The 18,472-nt window shown below is 44.9% G+C and overlaps 1 protein-coding gene across 1 annotated transcript in view; it reads left to right on the forward strand.

The window, feature by feature from the left end:
* The first annotated feature begins 4,440 nt into the window (after positions 1-4,440).
* Positions 4,441-18,472, forward strand: part of LOC143933012 (5-hydroxytryptamine receptor 3A-like) — a 55,815-nt gene continuing 41,783 nt past the window's right edge. The window contains exons 1-2 of the mRNA XM_077455928.1: positions 4,441-4,560; positions 7,912-7,956. Of these exons, the coding sequence (XP_077312054.1) occupies positions 4,441-4,560; positions 7,912-7,956 (165 nt within the window). The remainder of the gene's footprint in view (positions 4,561-7,911; positions 7,957-18,472) is intronic.

Consider the following 18,472-nt stretch of genomic DNA (forward strand, 5'->3'; position numbering starts at 1 on the left):
AAAAGTGAGTACACCTATCACTTTTTTGTAAATATTTTATTATTATTATCTTTTCATGTGACAACACTGAGGAAATGACACTTTGCTGCAATGTAAAGTAGTGAGTGTACAGCTTGTATAACAGAGCAAATTTGCTGTCCCCTCAAAATAACTCAACACACAGCCATTAATGTCTAAACCGCTGGTAACAAAGGTGAGTACACCCCTAAGGGAAAATGTCCAAATTAGGCCCAAATAGCCATTTTCCCTCCCTGGTGTCATGTGACTCGTTAGTTTTACAAGGTCTCGGGTGTGAATGGGGAGCAGGTGTGTTAAATTTGCTGTTATCACTCTCTCATACTGGTCACTGGAAGTTAAACATGGCACCTCATGGAAAAGAACTCCCTGTGGATCTGAAAAAAAGAATTTTTGCTCTACATAAAGATGGCCTAGTCTATAAGAAGATTGGCAAGACCCTGAAACTGAGCTGCAGCACAGTGGCCAGGACCATACAGCAGTTTAACAGGACAGGTTCCACTCAGAACAGGCCTCACCATGGTCGACCAAAGAAGTTGAGTGCACGTGCTCAGCGTCATATCCAGAGGTTGTCGTTGGAAAATAGACATATGAGTGCTGCCAGAATTGCTGCAGAGTTTGAAGGGTTAGGGGGTCAGCTTGTCAGTTCTCAGACCATATGCCACACGCTGCATCAAATTGGTCTGCATGACTGTCGTCCCAGAAGGAAGCCTCTTCTATTGATGATGCACAAGAAAGCCTGCAATCAGTTTAATGAAGACAAGCAGACTAAAGACATGGATTACTGGAACCATGTTCAGTGGTGTACCAAGGGGTGGTGAGACCGGCGCCCGCCAGGGGTGCAGGCCGGGGAGGGGCGCAAATTGGGGGTATTCTACTCAGTGCCACATTAGGCTTGACTCCCGCTGAGGCTGCCCGCTTCACTGGCTCCTAACTCTCAGTCAGTGGCATAGTGCAGGGGTAGCTGGAGCGCTCGAGGGGTGCAGAAATGAGTGCCATGCCCCTTCCAGAACACCAGTGGTTCTATCCACCTGCTCCTCCTCTCCCCCCACTCCTATCATGTCTGTTCCATCCCTGGTCTCGGTGTGCGGTGACAGGCAGCTCAAGAGATGTGGCTGTAATGGAAGGAGAGGATACCAACAGTGCTCTTTCTACCTCCAGTAGCAGTATGCCTGAGCTTCGTACACAAATTCGGTTTCCTTCATTCCGCACCAGTGAGTGTCTCCACCCAGCTCCGTCCTCCTAATTTTGATCTGTATCCCCACGCTTTAGCCACCATGTTTAATTTCAGGCTGGCCCTTGGTGCTCTGTGATTGCAGGTGAGAGACTCCCTTGTGAGTCCTGTTGCTGGCCTGGGGATTGGACGTGGTCTGGGGAGAAGGAGCAGTCAGTAAGTCTGATCAGTGTGTAGTGGTCAGTGTGTAGTGTTGTAGTCTTGTCAGTGTGTAGTGTAGTGGTCAGTGTGTAGTGTAGTGGTCATGTCAGTGTGTAGTGTAGTGGTCAGTGTGTAGTGTAGTGGTCAGTGTGTAGTGTAGTGGTCTGGTCAATGTGTAGTGTAGTGGTCAGGTCAGTGTGTAGTGTAGTGGTCTGGTCAGTGTGTAGTGTAGTGGTCAGGTCAGAGTGTAGTGGTCAGTGTGTAGTGTAGTGGTCAGTGTGTAGTGTAGTGGTCAGTGTGTAGTGTAGTGGTCTGGTCAGTGTGTAGTGTAGTGGTCAGTGTGTAGTGTAGTGGTCAGGTCAGTGTGTAGTATAGTGGTCAGGTCAGTGTGTAGTGTAGTGGTCAGGTCAGTGTGTAGTGTAGTGGTCAGTGTGTAGTGTAGTGGTCAGGTCAGTGTGTAGTGTAGTGGTCAGTGTGTAGTGTAGTGGTCAGGTCAGTGTGTAGTATAGTGGTCAGGTCAGTGTGTAGTGTAGTGGTCAGGTCAGTGTGTAGTGTAGTGGTCAGTGTGTAGTGTAGTGGTCAGGTCAGTGTGTAGTGTAGTGGTCAGTGTGTAGTGTAGTGGTCAGTGTGTAGTGTAGGGGAAGAGGCAGATTTGAGATAATTATATACAAATGATTACTCTTAAAAATGTAGACTGACAATGTATAATACAAAACAGATTACAGCGCACACATAGTGAGAGACTCCCTTGTGAGTTGTGTTGCTGGCCCGGGGGATTGGACAGGATTTGGGGAGAAGGAGCAGTCAGTAAGTCTGGTCAGTGTGTAGTGTAGTGGTCAGTGTTTAGTGGTCTGGTCAGTGTGTAGTGTAGTGGTCAGTGTGTAGTGATCAGGTCAATGTGTAGTGTACTGTAGTGGTCAGTGTGTAGTGGTCTGGTCAGTATGCAGTGTAGTGATCAGGTCAGTGTTTAGTGTAGTGTAGTGGTCAGTGTGTAGTGGTGTGGTCAGTGTGTAGTGTAGTGGTCAGGTCAGTATGTAGTGTTGTGATCAGGACAGTGTGTAGTGGTCTGGTCAGTGTATAGTATAGTGGTCTGGTCAGTGTGTAGTGTAGTGTAGTGGTCAGGTCAGTGTGTAGTGGTCTGGTCAGAGTGTAGTGTAGTGGTCTGGTCAGTGTGTAGTGTAGTGGTTAGTGTGTAATGGTCAGTGTGTAGTGTAGTGGTCAGTGTGTAGTATAGTGGTTTGGTCAATGTGTAGTGTAGTGGTCAGGTCAGTGTGTAGTGTAGTGGTCAGTGTGTAGTGTAGTGGTCAGGTCAGTGTGTAGTGTAGTGGTCAGTGTGTAGTGTAGTGGTCAGGTCAGTGTGTAGTGTAGTGGTCAGTGTGTAGTGTAGTGGTCAGGTCAGTGTGTAGTGTAGTGGTCAGTGTGTAGTGGTCAGGTCAGTGTGTAGTGTAGAGGTCAGTTTGTAGTGTAGTGGTCAGGTCAGTGTGTAGTGTAGTGGTCAGTGTGTAGTGTAGTGGTCAGTGTGTAGTGTAGAGGTCAGTGTGTAGTGTAGAGGTCAGTGTGTAGTGTATGGGAAGAGGCAGATTTGAGATAATTATATACAAATTATTGCTCTTAAAAATGTAGACTGACAATGTATAATACAAAACAGATTACAGCGCACACATGCAAAAATGACATTCATCCTGTAAGGCTAGTTAAAAACACCTGAACATATTCAAAAATACAGGGTGACAATGTATAATGGGGGGGCGATACAGATTCTCTCCAAGGGCGCTGGAGACCCTAGGTACGCCTCTGACCATGTTCTGTGGTCTGATCAAACTTATTTGGTTCAGATGGTGTCAAGCGTGTGTGGCAGCAACCAGGTGAGGTGTACAAAGACAAGTGTGTCTTGCCTACAGTCAAGCATGGTGGTGGGAGTGTCATGGTCTGGGGCTGCATTAGTGCTGCTGACACTGGGGAGCTACAGATCATTGAGGGAACCATGAATGCCAACATGTACTGTGACATACTGAAGCAGAGCATGATCCCCTCCCTTCAGAGACAGGGCCGCAGGGCAGTATTCCAACATGATAACGACCCCAATCACTTTTCCAAGACGATTACTGCTTTGCTAAAGAAGCTGAGGGTGAAGGTGATGGACTGGCCAAGCATGTCTCCAGACCTAAACCCTAAACCCTATTGAGCATCTGTGGGGCATCCTCAAATGGAAGTTGGAGGAGCGCAAGGTCTCTAACATCCACCAGCTCTGTGATGTCATCATGTAGGAGTGTAAGAGGACTCCAGTGGTAACCTGTGAAGCTCTGGTGACCTCCATGCCCAAGAGGGTTAAGGCAGTGCTGGCAAATAATGGTGACCACACAAAATATGGACACTTTTGGCCCAATTTGGACATTTCACTTAGGGGTGTACTCACTTTTGTTGCCAGCGGTTTAGACATTAATGGCTGTGTGATGAGTTATTTTGAGGGGACAACAAATTTACACTGTTATACAAGCTGTACACTCACTACTTTACATTGTAGCAAAGTGTCATTTCTTCAGTGTTGTCACATGAAAAGGTAGAATAAAATATTTACAAAAATGTGAGGGGCGTACTCACTTGTGTGAGATACTGTAAATATGCACATGGACATATATAGGATTCCTTTACAAGGTTTTCAGCCTTAGTTTGAAGTGATTTCCCTGAAAAAATAGGGTAGGATTATTTTCTATATAGTCCCTGAGTACCCTTGAAGATCCACAAACTTGTATCAGCGGTACTGAAAAAATCTACATTTTTGCCAAAATTAACTACAACAGCACCAATAATGTCTTTGTTTATCCAAAATTGAACACCTGATATGTTTTTTACATTAGAGAACGGGTGATATTTTGATTGGGCAAGATCAGATAGGTCATTCATAATGACTTAAAACATTATCTTGATGAAAAAAAAAATACTTTGGTCACATTTTTTGGGCTTTCCTTGGCTTTTTATCTAATTTTGTCAACATTGTTTTCATCCTTTGAATGCAAGAGTCTCATGAATTATTGACCAATAAATCAGCCATGGTGGAACTTTCACAATATTTGATGGATGGGTACAACAAGGGCGTAAGACCTGTGAAAAACTGGAGAAAGCCTATTACAGTGTGTATAAAGATTTCCATATATGCCATTCTTGGAGTGGTAAGCTCTTTATTTATTTATTTGTTTTCATTGACAAGCCTTTAAAGTCTGGTCTGCATAGTTTGTAAATGGCAAGTGGTCTGGCAGAAAAAAATATTAGCTTTGCTACAAGTATGTTTTTAATGATACATGTGCAGCTAAATCATTTGATAACCAATACTTTATTATATATATACATTTTGGTAATCTGATTAGTAGAAAAGGCAGTCAAATAAAAACTGAAGCAATTTAATAAATAAAATACATATGTAAACTACTAACATTCAGGAAACACTAAAACTGTGGGGTTGAGTTACTAAAACTGAAGAGTGCAAAATCTGGTGCAGCTGTGTATGGTAGACAATCGGCTTCCATTTTTTTTTTTCTTTTTGTCAAAGCTTAATTGAACAAGCCGAAGTCAGAAGCTGATTGTCTACCATGCGCAGCTGCATCAGACTTTGCACTCCATAGTTTTAGCAAATCGACCCCTGTGCATACTTAACAATTCCAAAGACAGATATATTGGAATTCTCACATGATTTCTAAGTGGGTCTGAAGCATGATTCTCTGATGTGCAACCTACCTCTAATTCTATGTGTTCATATTCAATTAGGATAGCAACAACAGTGATTCGAATAGCAGGGCAGCCAGTGCATAAGGTGAATGCCAAAAAGAAAATTAAAGTTAATCAATTGGCTGAAATGATTTTTTTTCTTTTTTTTTAATTGTATATTTATTGAGTTTTTCCCAAGCAATACAAAGAAAAAAATGAGTACCAAGCCACCGACAGCTCCTCGCCTCCACCAGACACTTTATCCTTTATCCCTCAGGAACGAACGATCCATACACTGTAGCCGCTCCACATTCTCATAAGTAACCCAATTTCACGTTCGTAATATAAAAAGAAAAGAAGCCTCCCATAGTGTAAAAAACCTCAATGTTTTTTTTTAATTAGTAGAAATACACTTACATAAAAACGAACGTTTTCAGCATATAAAAACAAGCCGGCCGGCAGAAAAAGTGAACGAGAGCCCGTCCTCCTCTCGTAACACGTGGTGACGTCACAGCGTGCCCTCCCATACGCGTTTCGTCATACGTGACGTTTTCAATGCCCCAGAGAGGAGGACGGGCTCTCGTTCGCTTTTTCTGCCGGCCGGCTTGTTTTTATATGCTGAAAACGTTCGTTTTTATGTAAGTGTATTTCTACTAATTAAAAAAAAGCATTGAGGTTTTTTACACTATGGGAGGCTTCTTTTCTTTTTATATTACGAATGTGAAATTGGGTTACTTATGAGAATGTGGAGCGGCTACAGTGTATGGATCGTTCGTTCCTGAGGGATAAAGGATAAAGTGTCTGGTGGAGGCGAGGAGCTGTCGGTGGCTTGGTACTCTAAACGCTCCTTGTGCTTTTACCATCTGGTAAGCGCACTATTTTGTCGGTGGTGGGACACTATAGTGATAAAGAAGTGTGGAATCACTGTGGTGCGATCGTCTTCCTTTTTTGGATAGCATAAAGTTTTCATGGACTTTTCTTTATAATTGTATGGTTTTTTGATTTATATTATTTGGCACAGCTCTTTTGTTTATTATCTATCTATGTTTATGTGTGTGTATCCCACTGTGGAGCAGCAGCCTTATATTCTGTGAAACATTCATTTGTATTTTTGGACTATTTGTATTTATTTCTAAGATTTTTTTTTCTGAGAGATATATATTTTTTTTGCCTGACATTATTTCTTGCTTAATAAAGGAAGGAAAGAAATTTTCCTTTCTTTTGGGGGTTTTCAGCGCGGTTTTATTTTCTTTTGTTAAAGAAAAAAATGAACAACCAAAATATATAACAAATTCCACGTTAGGTAATATGAGGATACAGGGTGATAATGGAACATGAGGACAAAGCAATGCCATGGATATTACAAAGGTGGCTACCAGTAGAGCAGGCATTGTAAGCATATATAAGATATCACGTAAACCTATTACAGCTCGTAGGTTAGGCCACATAGAGGCTTCTCAGTATGATAACCTCATCAAGGGAAAGAAAATGGGGGGGGTGAAAATAAAGGAGGCTCGAAATTATCCCATGGATCGCAAATCTTCACAAATTGGAGTAAAAAATGTAGTGCTACTGCTTTAAGGTGTTCCATTCTATGTATATATACTATAGCCTGTAATAATTGGGAGAATGTGGGAGGGGAAGGAGATAACCAACCTGAGGGTATAACCCGTTTAGCAGCTAAAAACAACAAATGCAACCAATTTCTTGGTGTGTTTGGAGATGCCAGGGATAGGTAGTCCTAATAGATAGTGGACCTGGGTCTAGTGGGAGATTTACCCCAAGGAGGCTTTGAAGAGGGGACTGGATTCAAGTACAAAAATGTTGGATAATAGGACAGTCTTAAAAGATGTGATAGTGTGAACCCACGTCTTGATGGCATCTCCAGCACAGCAGAGTAACCACAGGGTTGCATCTGTGAAGAACCTCTGGAGTTCTATACCAAAATAGTAAAGCTTATACATTGTCTCTGCTCCAAGCATCTCCAGGCCTTAGAAACAAAGTCCCATATTTTCTGCCATTGTGAGAGAGAAATTGGTTGTTGGGGGATTTGAGCCCATTTTTTTCATGTAGGAGTGGAAGGAGTCAGTAAGTGGATCATCATGAAAGATTTTATAAATGGATGATTTAAGGTGAGGTTGATAGGGACCTTGGGCACATAAGAGTTCAAATGCAGTGGGTTTGCCCAGGGTTAGAGACTGTGAAAAAGGTGATGTTTTCAGTGAGAATTTTATGACCAGAGTCACCCCCCCCCCCATTACTCAATCAATTAAGTTACCTTATGCTTCGTTTGTGCAGAATTTTAATCAGGCATCATTTTCAGATTTCAACCACTTTCAATCAGTTTTTGATGGCAAAACAGGGCAAATGGATGAATATAACCTACTACCAATGGTAAATCTATCAACAATGTTGATGGTAGGTTGCTTTATTTCATTTTTGGTCATTTTGCAATTGAGATAAGGTTGAAAGTGGTTAAAACTGACTAAAAATCTGTATTGTCAATAATAGGCTGTTTGTTAGGGCAAAGATCGCAAAGTTAAAGGGGCGCCATTGCACCTCAGGCTCTGTAACAACCATTAGTAGTGCTTTAAAATGGTAGTAGTAGCAGTGTAAAAAAGCTGATGCCAGATGTTGCAGGTATCTAGTGATTTGCTGGAAATACATTAAACTTTTCACTTATTTCAGCATAAGAAACACCTAAGTGGTGAGTTTGGGACTATAATCTTGACATTCTTCTTTTATCTCAGGTTCATATTTGGAATGAGCCAATTTCTGAGAACTTTATTTAATGCAAACGCATGTATTTATTTTTTCAGGATGAGATAAACCAACTGTTGAAATCTTACATTTGGTACAACCAGGTAATTATTTTTTGGCACTTAAACATATGTTAGTTTCATCATTTATATCTCTGCATAGAAAGAAATTGTAGGTGTCCATTAACACAGAATGATTGTAAAGGTGTATGCAGATGTTATAAAAGTTAGTCTACAACAGGCTTGTATGCCTTCAGGAGTAAAAGGTCTAAATTCTATCATATTCCCCAAAATAAGGCAGTAATGGGATTGCCTTCACGTCTTTCCCTTCTCCCTGCCATAAAGGATTAGGCAACCTAATCATTCCTATTTAGAGCCATAGGTGAACCAACAGTTAGCCCCTGTACACATGGTCGGAGATTTCCACAACCAAATCCGTTGGATTTTGCCCGCCGGATTTTGTCCGTCGGATCTTGTCCGAAACTGTTGCATACACACGATCGGACAAAGTTGGCGAAAAATCCGATCTTTCAGAACGTGATGACATAATTTTTTCGTTACGATGGGACTACATTCAGGCTAGTAGCCAATAGCTTTGATGTAGGAATTTGATCTGAGCATGCGTGGCACTTGGTCCGATCAAAATTCTCTACACATGATCGGAGTATGTCCAACTGGCCCAGTTGGTCGGGAAATATTTCCAACATGTTGGGAAAATTGGGTCCGATGGATATTCCGACAAATCAGTCCGATGCATACCACACACCGTCGGATTATCCGACGACACGGTCCGATAGGACACATTCCGACGGATTCTCCGACCGTGTGTACAAGGGCTAACACATTCTTGTCTGATTGAAGGGCAACTAAATGAATATGGGGGGCTTGAAGACCTAAATTATGAGGAACGACTACAAGCGCTAAATTTATTCTTCCTGGAGAAGAGACGCTTGAGATGAGATATGATAGCAATATACAAATATCTCAACGGTCATCCCAGCATAAGTATGAACTTTTCAGTCCCAGTGAGTGTAAGGCCGCGTACACACGATCAAATTGTCCGGCGTACTTAGTCCACCAAAACGCATTTCACCGGACAATTCGATCGTGTGTGGGCTTCAGCGGACTTTTCCAGCGTAAATTCCGGCGGACTTAGGCCGCGTACACACGCGCGGACTGTTCGCCCAACCTTGTTCGTCAAACAGTTTGGGCAAACAGTCCGCTCAAAATTTGCATGAGCGGACTTGCCCACACACGAGCGGACTGTTTGACGAACAAGGTTGGGCAAACAGTTCGCTCAACTTTTGAAATGAACGGACTCGCCCACGTAAGGAGGAGGCAAATCCGCCCATTTCGAGCGCGTGTACAGGTAGGCGGGGCCCGCGAAGGAGACGTCGCGGGCTCCGCCGCCTGGAATGGGCTTAAAGGGGAACCCCAACGCCGAAAAAAATCGGCGTGGGGGTTCCCCCCAAGTCCACACCAGACCCTTGTCCGAGCACGCTACCCGGCCGGCCAGGAAAGGGGGGCGAGCGAGCGCGCCCCCCCCTCCTGAGCCGTACCAGGCCGCGTGCCCTCAACATGGGGGGTGCCTTGGGGAAGGGGGGGCCGCGCGGCCCCCCCACCCCAAAGCACCTTGTCCCCATGTTGATGAGGACAAGGGCCTCTTCCCGACAACCCTGGCCGTTGGTTGTCGGGGTCTGCGGGCGGGGGGCTTATCGGAATCCGGGAGCCCCCTTTAAGAAGGGGGCCCCGGATACCGGCCCCCCACCCTATGTGAATGAGTATGGGGTACAATGTACCCCTACCCATTCACCTGTGAAATAAAGTACAAAAAAAACACAACACAGGGGAAAAAAATATTTTATTGCACAGCTCCGGGGGTCTTCCGTCTTCGGGGGTCTTCTCGCCGGACTCCTCCGCTATGTGTGTGTAGCTCTTTTGCTAGCGGAGGAGTCCGGCTTTCTTCCTCCCCGCCGCCGGCCTCTTCTCCCGACTTCGGGGGTCTTGTCCCCCTCTTCGGTTCTTCTGCCGGGCCACCGCGCCTGGTCCGGTGGCCCGGTCTTCTGTCGCCGTCTTCCGTTCTTCTGTCGCCGCCTTCGGTTCTTCTGCCGGGCCACCGCGCCTTCTTGTAGCTCTTTTACAGGCGGTGGCCCGGTCTTCTGTCGCCGCCGCCGCCTTCCGTTCGTGTTCTTCTTGTTCTTCTTGTTCTTCTTGTTCTTCTCCAGGAGATGTTGACACGTCGCTCCCTCCGGCCGGAATGCCAGAGCCGCGCTGTGCGGTCACTTATATAGTGACAATGGGGCGGTGTCACATGGTATATGTCACATGGGTTGGTCACATGGTGACCCCGCCCCCTTACGATGTCATAGTCCCCATGTGACATCAACCCATGTGACCAACCCATGTGACATATACCATGTGACACCGCCCCATTGTCACTATATAAGTGACCGCACAGCGCGGCTCTGGCATTCCGGCCGGAGGGAGCGACGTGTCAACATCTCCTGGAGAAGACCAAGAAGAACAAGAAGAACACGAACGGAAGGCGGCGGCGGCGACAGAAGACCGGGCCACCGCCTGTAAAAGAGCTACAAGAAGGCGCGGTGGCCCGGCAGAAGAACCGAAGGCGGCGACAGAAGAACGGAAGACGGCGACAGAAGACCGGGCCACCGGACCAGGCGCGGTGGCCCGGCAGAAGAACCGAAGAGGGGGACAAGACCCCCGAAGTCGGGAGAAGAGGCCGGCGGCGGGGAGGAAGAAAGCCGGACTCCTCCGCTAGCAAAAGAGCTACACACACATAGCGGAGGAGTCCGGCGAGAAGACCCCCGAAGACGGAAGACCCCCGGCTGTGCAATAAAATATTTTTTTCCCCTGTGTTGTGTTTTTTTTTGTACTTTATTTCACAGGTGAATGGGTAGGGGTACATTGTACCCCATACTCATTCACATAGGGTGGGGGGCCGGTATCCGGGGCCCCCTTCTTAAAGGGGGCTCCCGGATTCCGATAAGCCCCCCGCCCGCAGACCCCGACAACCAACGGCCAGGGTTGTCGGGAAGAGGCCCTTGTCCTCATCAACATGGGGACAAGGTGCTTTGGGGTGGGGGGGCCGCGCGGCCCCCCCTTCCCCAAGGCACCCCCCATGTTGAGGGCACGCGGCCTGGTACGGCTCAGGAGGGGGGGCGCGCTCGCTCGCCCCCCCTTCCTGGCCGGCCGGGTAGCGTGCTCGGACAAGGGTCTGGTGTGGACTTGGGGGGAACCCCCACGCCGATTTTTTTCGGCGTTGGGGTTCCCCTTTAAGCCCATTCCAGGCGGCGGAGCCCGCGACGTCTCCTTCGCGGGCCCCGCCTACCTGTACACGCGCTCGAAATGGGCGGACTTTCCGAGTGGGAACAGTCCGCTCATTTCGAAAGTACAGCGGACAAGCCCACACACGGGCGGACTGTTCGCTCAAACACAGTTTCAGCGGACAGTTTTTCGGAATTTCCGAAAGACTTTGTCCGTCCAACTGTCCGCTGAAACTGTCCGCTGAAAGCCCACACACGAGCGGACTGTCCGCCCAAACACTGTTCAGCGGACAAGGTTGGGCGAACAGTCCGCCCGTGTGTACGCGGCCTCAGAAAGTATTTTTGCAGTCCAATATTTCCGCCTTTCCGGACTTGGGTTTCAGCGGACAATACGTTCGTCAGTATGCTAGTCCGGCGGACTAAGAATGACGCATGCTCAGAAGCAAGTACGAAAAGGAAGCTATTGGCTACTGACTATTGAACTTCCTTTTTCTAGCCCCGTTGTACGTGCTGTACGTCATCGCGCTAGCAAACGCTGGACTTTCTGTGTGTCCGTGTGTAGCCAAGTCCGTTCGATAGAAAGTCCGCCGGACTATCCACCGGATTGTTTGCCAGACTAAGTACGCCGGACAATTCGCTCGTGTGTACGCGGCATAAGAAGACACAGCGCCACATGATGAGACTGGAGGAGAAGCGGTTTAACCTTAAACTGCGTAGGATTTTTCACTGTCAGGGCAGTAAGAATGTGGAACTCTCTTCCACAATCGGTGGTGTCGGCAGGAAGTATGGATAGTTTTAAAAGACTCTTGGACTAGCATCTAAGTGAAAACAATATACATATCAAATAGATGTATTGAATTTCAACCTAATGATCAACTTCTGTTGCTTGGGCTTGTTAGAAAAATTTTCTCAATCAGTGGCTGTAGCCGCTGCTTCTATGGCTGATCCCCCCCCCCCACCCCAACTTATGAATATTTGAGCTCCCTGGTTGTCATGGTATCCAATGGCTTCTGTATATTTTGGGTCACTGACCTGGAACTAATATACAGATCAGCAGCTGTGAATTTCCTGATATTAATACCTGATCCTGGAAGTGACTCACAAAACCAGGCAACTAGCATTTCAGAAAGAATTAGATATGGTGGCCTACATTTTTCTCCCAGTACACATTTTTTAAAGTTTCTATCAGGTATTTAAATATTTAAAGTCCCCACAGTTGAAGACAGAATACTTACCTTTCTGGTGGTCTGTCTATATTACCCCCTCTGTTCCTGCTCTGAAATCCTCTTCCATATTTAAAAGTCTTGGATGCCTAAGTCCATCATCATGTGAGAAATTAAACAATACCGCGCTGTCACCTAAATACAAGACAGCAGCCAGCACAGCAAATGACAATCACAAGTGAAAAAATTATCTATAAACGTGCAGCGCTAAATAAGAATGGTCATAACAGAGAAGATAATGGGAGAAGCCACCACCATCATAAGAGAGCCTTACCAAAGCTAATGGACTCAACAAGGCATACGCCAAATGAGTCGTCAAGACTTGTGGTGACAATGCACCAATACAGAGGGACATCCACATCTGGGGATGTTGACACAGGAAGATAATGTTCACACTGTCCCTCAGAGAACTCACAACAAGGAGGGAAACTCAGAGGTAGGTAGATCAAATTCTTTTCATATGTTCACAAGATGCAATCATAAATTAAATAAAAATTCCACATAGTGTGAATCCGCATAATAAGGAAATTTATTTAAAATTTGAGGAACACTCACTTTTTTTTGCAATTATTTTATTTATTCCAAGAACAGGCTCGGGTACAATCACCAGGTACAATCAGTCAGTTACAGCGCACACATATCTGGGGTGTGCTGTGGTTGGAGACAATTCACTGCCTCCTAAGGGTAAACTAAGATACTGCCAATCGGGGTGCCTCCAGTGGTCTTAAATCCCCAGTACTGCTTATCCAATAGTGTTGTTCCAGCGAGGGCCCCGAACCAGCCCCGAGCAGTTTTATCATTTAATATAGTGAACAAGGAAAAACAGAGAGAAGTTAAAAGGAAGGGGATGGAGGAGAGTAAGGAAAGAGAGACTAGAAGAAAGACATGTGGGGGGAGGGAGTGGGGAGAGGAGACAGGGTTGCATGGGAGATGTGTCTAGTGCGAGCTCACCAAACGCAGGCGAGAATCATATCGTACACGAAAGGTGCGCTGTATCCGAATGAGCTATTATTCAAATATAAGGGGTAGGTGTAGCAGCTCAAGTCGCCATCTAGTCGTTGTCAAGGAGGGCCTGCCCCTCCTCCGAGAAAAAGAATGCATTCCATCCTGACCATGTGGTAGAGTACCGTTCCTGCTGGTGTTTAGAACCAAATCCTCCAACTTCTCTTACTTTGCGTATCCACATCCAATTTATGGGGGGTGGAGAGACTTCCACTTAAGGAGAATGCATGCTTTGGCGGCGTCAAGGAGGTGGCGAATAAAAGATTTTTTGTAAATCTTTCCTGGTATGTTAGATGCATGTAGGAGGAAGAAGGCTGGGTCGTCTGGTATTACCCTTTCGGTAAATCTCTGAAGGATGCGCCAAACCTCCTTCCAGTAATGTTCCAGTTTGGAGCATGACCAGAAAATGTGTAGCATGGTGCACTCTTCACTCTGACATCTCCAACAGTGGTCAGAGGCATCAGGGAAATTTTTTTTCAATCTCGGTGGTGTTCTGTACCATCTAGTAAGGATCTTAAAGTTAGTTTCCTGTGTTTTTGTACAAATAGACGATCTGTGTGTAAACCTGAGTATGTGTTGTCTCTGTGATGTATTAAAGGTTTTAGCCAGGTCCCGTTCCCATTCCGTAATACAGGTCAGGGCGTGGGGTTCTGTAGGGGTGTTAAGTAACTTGTAACAGGTTGATAGAATCTTATGCATCGCTCCTGTTTCTGAGCAAAATTCCTCAAAAGCAGTAAGGGACCTGACAAACAGCCTCGGCTCCGGGAGAACTCTAAAAAAGTGAGCAATCTGGATGGCACTCCAAAATTTCAGGAGGAACATGCCCGACTGGTCCATCAACTCTGAAACCATTGGCCATCCCCCTGTCGTTACATACTTGCAAAATCGTCCGCCGCCTGCTCTCAACAGTTCTCGGAATTCCGCACCATCAATACCTGGAGGGAAGAGCAGGTTTCCCAGGATAGGGTAGAGGGGAGAAGTCCGAGAGGAGAGGGAGGCGGAAGGAACCAGGGAAAAACAAAGTCTGGCCGTGTTGCCTATTAGTGGGTGATTTCTCATCTCTCTTGGCAGGGTGGGGAAGCACCAGGGGGCCCCACCCAGAGGGATCAATGATTGGTCCTGTTCAATTCGAACCCAAATCTTAAGGTCAATATGTCTATTCCAATCAATTAGCCTACTCAAATGCATAGCTTGATAGTATTTACGTATGTCTGGGACTGCCAGTCCCCCATATTGCTTAGGGAGCATTAGTTGCTCGCGCTTTACCTGCGGACGTTTCTGTGCCAATATGAAGTCAAATAAAGTCTTTTGGACCTGTTTAAGGTATGTGGGTGGTATGTGGATAGGTAGCGCCTGGAGGAGGTAGAAGAACTTGGGGAGGATGCTCATTTTTATAATGTTGCAATGGCCGAACCAAGAATGGAGGCCTGATTTCCACTTGTCTAAGAGTAATTTAACTCTTTTCAACAGTGGGGGAAAGTTAAGCTCAGAGATCTTGCCTATGTTAGGGGGGATCATTGTGCCTAAATAGGTCAGTGCCTTGTCCGTCCATTTAAACTTAAAAGTTTTCTGAAGTTGGGCGATCAGCGAATATGGAAAGTTAACCCCCATTGCCTCTGACTTGGTGAAATTAATTTGAAGATTGGAGAGAGCTCCGTACCTCTCAAATTCCCTCATCAAGTTAGGGAGAGAGATCAGGGGGTTTGTGATTGAAAATAACATGTTATCAGCATAGTCCGAAATGTTGTGTTGGTCGTCGCCTATTTTTATTCCATTAATGTCCTGATTCAGTCTGACCGAGCAGAGAAAGGGTTCCAGTGACAGGGCGAAGAGGAGGGGCGATAGTGGGCACCCTTGGCGTGTCCCATTCGTAATTTTGAAAGGATTTAATAGTATCCCATTAGCTCGGACTCGAGCAGAGGGGCAGGAGTAGATCGCAGAAATCCACTGTAGCATCTTGTTGCCAAAGCCAATGTTACGCAAGACTGTTAACATAAAGGTCCAATTCACCCTGTCAAAGGCCTTCTCTGCATCGGTGCTAAGGAAAACGCATTGTGTCCAGGATTTGTTGACTATCTGGAGAAGGTTCAGTGCCTTCGTAGTATTGTCTTTAGCTTCTCGTGTAGGTACAAAGCCCACTTGATCTAAATGAATCAAGTTTGGGATAAACTGTTGTATACTGTTGGTCAGTATTTTTGTAAAAAGTTTCAGGTCCAAATTGAGCAATGAGATTCGCCGGTAACTGTTAGGGTTAATCCTGTGTCTAGGGGGGTCCCTTCAACCTCTCAGACCTTAGATCCAATGTATTGTATAAATTCAGAGCGCTCTGGAATCAATTCTCAAAGGACAAATAAAATCACACACACACCATGGCGTCCTTCGAGAACTAATTTTATTGGGATATTACAAAGCAAATAATATAGGGTATTTTACGTCATACAGAATAAGACATGCGCAGTAGACATCAAGACGATTACAGCTGGTCAAGACAAAAACGCTATTGTTCTTTGTTCTAAGCTAGCTGAATTAATATAAGAAAAGATACATAATTCCTTCTGTAGCTAAAAAATGCTGAGAAACAGTGTGAAGGTTATAGATAAGTGTGTGAGAACACACGGGTTAGAAGAATCTCATGTTGAGACAGTTATCTGAGAAGTTAAAGGGGTGTTCAAACTGTACATATTATTGAAATGGAAGTTTGTGAATATTAAGATGGCTGACAGAAACAAGATGGATGCTTAGCATAACCTTTCAACCCCCTCTTTAAGTCATGAAATGACTTCTACAGATCCGCAGCCTCCTGAAATCTACGGTTCTTGCTACGTTTGTTATATTCTTTTACATAAAGCTGCAGATATTGTGTATATGCGTGAGAAGGTTGGTCTGGTGTAGTACACTTGCTAATACAAAGTAGAATAAGCTTGAAAATCAAGTAGCCTAACAATAGTACTATGATAATCATAATCACTATGTCCTTTAACCATGAAAACATTCCACCTAAACCCAAACTAGAAAAGGGATTCCATCCATAATTACCTATGTCCCTTGCTTGTTTCATTAATTCATTTACCTGTGTTCGGTGTTGATTAATAGCATCATAGTAGTCTGGGATTTCCAGGCTGGTATTGTGAAACCATGTACAACATTCATAATCTTGGGTCATTTCGCATAAACCTGTCAGAGCTGCACTCATGCTTTCAATAGCCAATTCGTGTAACTCTAGTTGTCTTCTAATTGCTTTGAGCTCGACATTGAGTAGTCCTATATCTTGGGAGTTTTTTTCCATAACATCATTTATTAAACTAGTGTAGTTATTTAATTTGTCCATCATGGTTATGCCCCATCCTGTCCAGGATGGAAACCATGTCCATGACTTATCTGAAGTAGAAAACATAGGTGGGGCTTCTCTCTTGTATTTATAAGTTAACCTATGTACTGGACTTGAAGTAACTTGTATGTGATGTTCCTGATTCTGGCCTAGGGCTGACATGACTGGTACCAACTGTGCTAAATAACACCATCCTTTCACTCCTGCGGGGATCCATGGGTAACAGATTTTAGCACAGCATACATATGTATTGTTTCCCAATGAAAAACTTCTTAGAGAACTACGTTGGGGCTCAGTTCCAGCCTCAAATGCAGCACTAACAAGTTTACTCACAAGTATCCCAGAGGTTGTGTTCCTGTATGTAGTAAGTTCACTAATGGTGTTGTTAAGGGATTGATTTTTGTAACTACACATATGACCTATGATAATGTTACTGGTGTGGAAGGGAATACCCTTTGAAATGTTAAATACAGACTTGGAACACATACCTATTCCGTTGGATGTATTGCCTAACTGAACACACCACTCAGGTTCATGTGTCTTTCCTAAAGTGTAAAACATAATACTCTGATTGCGGTACCCTTCCGAGACATTCTTAATACTTAAGACTAGAGTATTTTCCAATAATGACTTGAGGTTCAGAGGGACAGCTAAGAGTGGGATTTTAGCAGTTTCTGGGTGCAACTTACTACAAATCCAGCATTTTTCATATCCTGACTTTCTAGCGTAAGCATATTTAAATTTTAACAGTAACATTTTTCCAGAAAAACTTGTTTCTTTGATCAATTCATTAGAGACATCTCGTTTGCTGCGATTTCTGAGGTGAAAGTCAGTATGGTTGGTTTGTATTTCGCTTTTACCACATATGAGTTTCAAGGCACCTAAGTCTTCAGGATGAAAAATACAGTTAGTTATTATCCACACTGGGACAAAGATCAGAAGTAGAAACATCACCAGAAGGCAAAAGGCCTTCCCAGAAGTCTGTGGTGAAATGAGTGACATCACTGTCCTTTATGTCTGTGCTTGTCTTTTGAGGACTTAAAACACCTGCTTCACCTCTTTTCAGCCTTTCTTGAATTCCTGGGCTTAGATCAACCTTCTTTACTCTGCTGGCATGGATCCAAGTAGGACTTTCCTCTGTAAGGATGGCGGTCCTGGTGACGGCTACCACTTTGGTCACTGGTCCGAATGGAACCTCTTGCGGCTTTCGACCTTTCTGAAGCCTCTGGACCACAACTTGATCACCGACTTGGAACGGGTGGGTTGGTACCTGTGAAGAAGAAGGAGAGGTGCGAGCAACGCTTCTTTCGACAATATCAAGAGTTTCAATCAGTTTTTTTACATATTCCTCCTGTATCTGTTCCAAATCACCTTTCTCTACCATCAAGGGATGATTAGCCCACGGTGTGGGGAATGGCCTACCCATGAGTACCTCAAAGGGGGAATAACCCGTCACACTGTGAGGGGTCATTCTGATTTCAGCTAATACAGCTGGGAGAACTTTTTTCCACTTGCCAAAATTCCCACCTGTAGCTTTCCTTATCCTGTCTTTAATTGTTCTATTCATTCTTTCTACAATTCCTGAACTCTGTGGATGGTAGGGGAGGTGAAATTTCCAGTCTATTTTTAGTACTTTTACAAGATCTTGGCATATTTTAGCTGTGAAAGCTGGGCCATTGTCTGAATTTATTTGCAATGGACACCCCCATCTAGGAATAATTTCCTGTGTGAGGATCTTCACTACAGTTTGTGCGTTTTCATTGTTGGTGACAAAAATTTCGGGC

The sequence above is a fragment of the Lithobates pipiens genome, unplaced genomic scaffold (genome assembly GCF_037356315.1).
Source record: "Lithobates pipiens isolate NorthernLeopardFrog02 unplaced genomic scaffold, aLitPip1_a1.2 Scaffold_27, whole genome shotgun sequence".
Taxonomy (NCBI): Eukaryota; Metazoa; Chordata; class Amphibia; order Anura; family Ranidae; genus Lithobates; species Lithobates pipiens.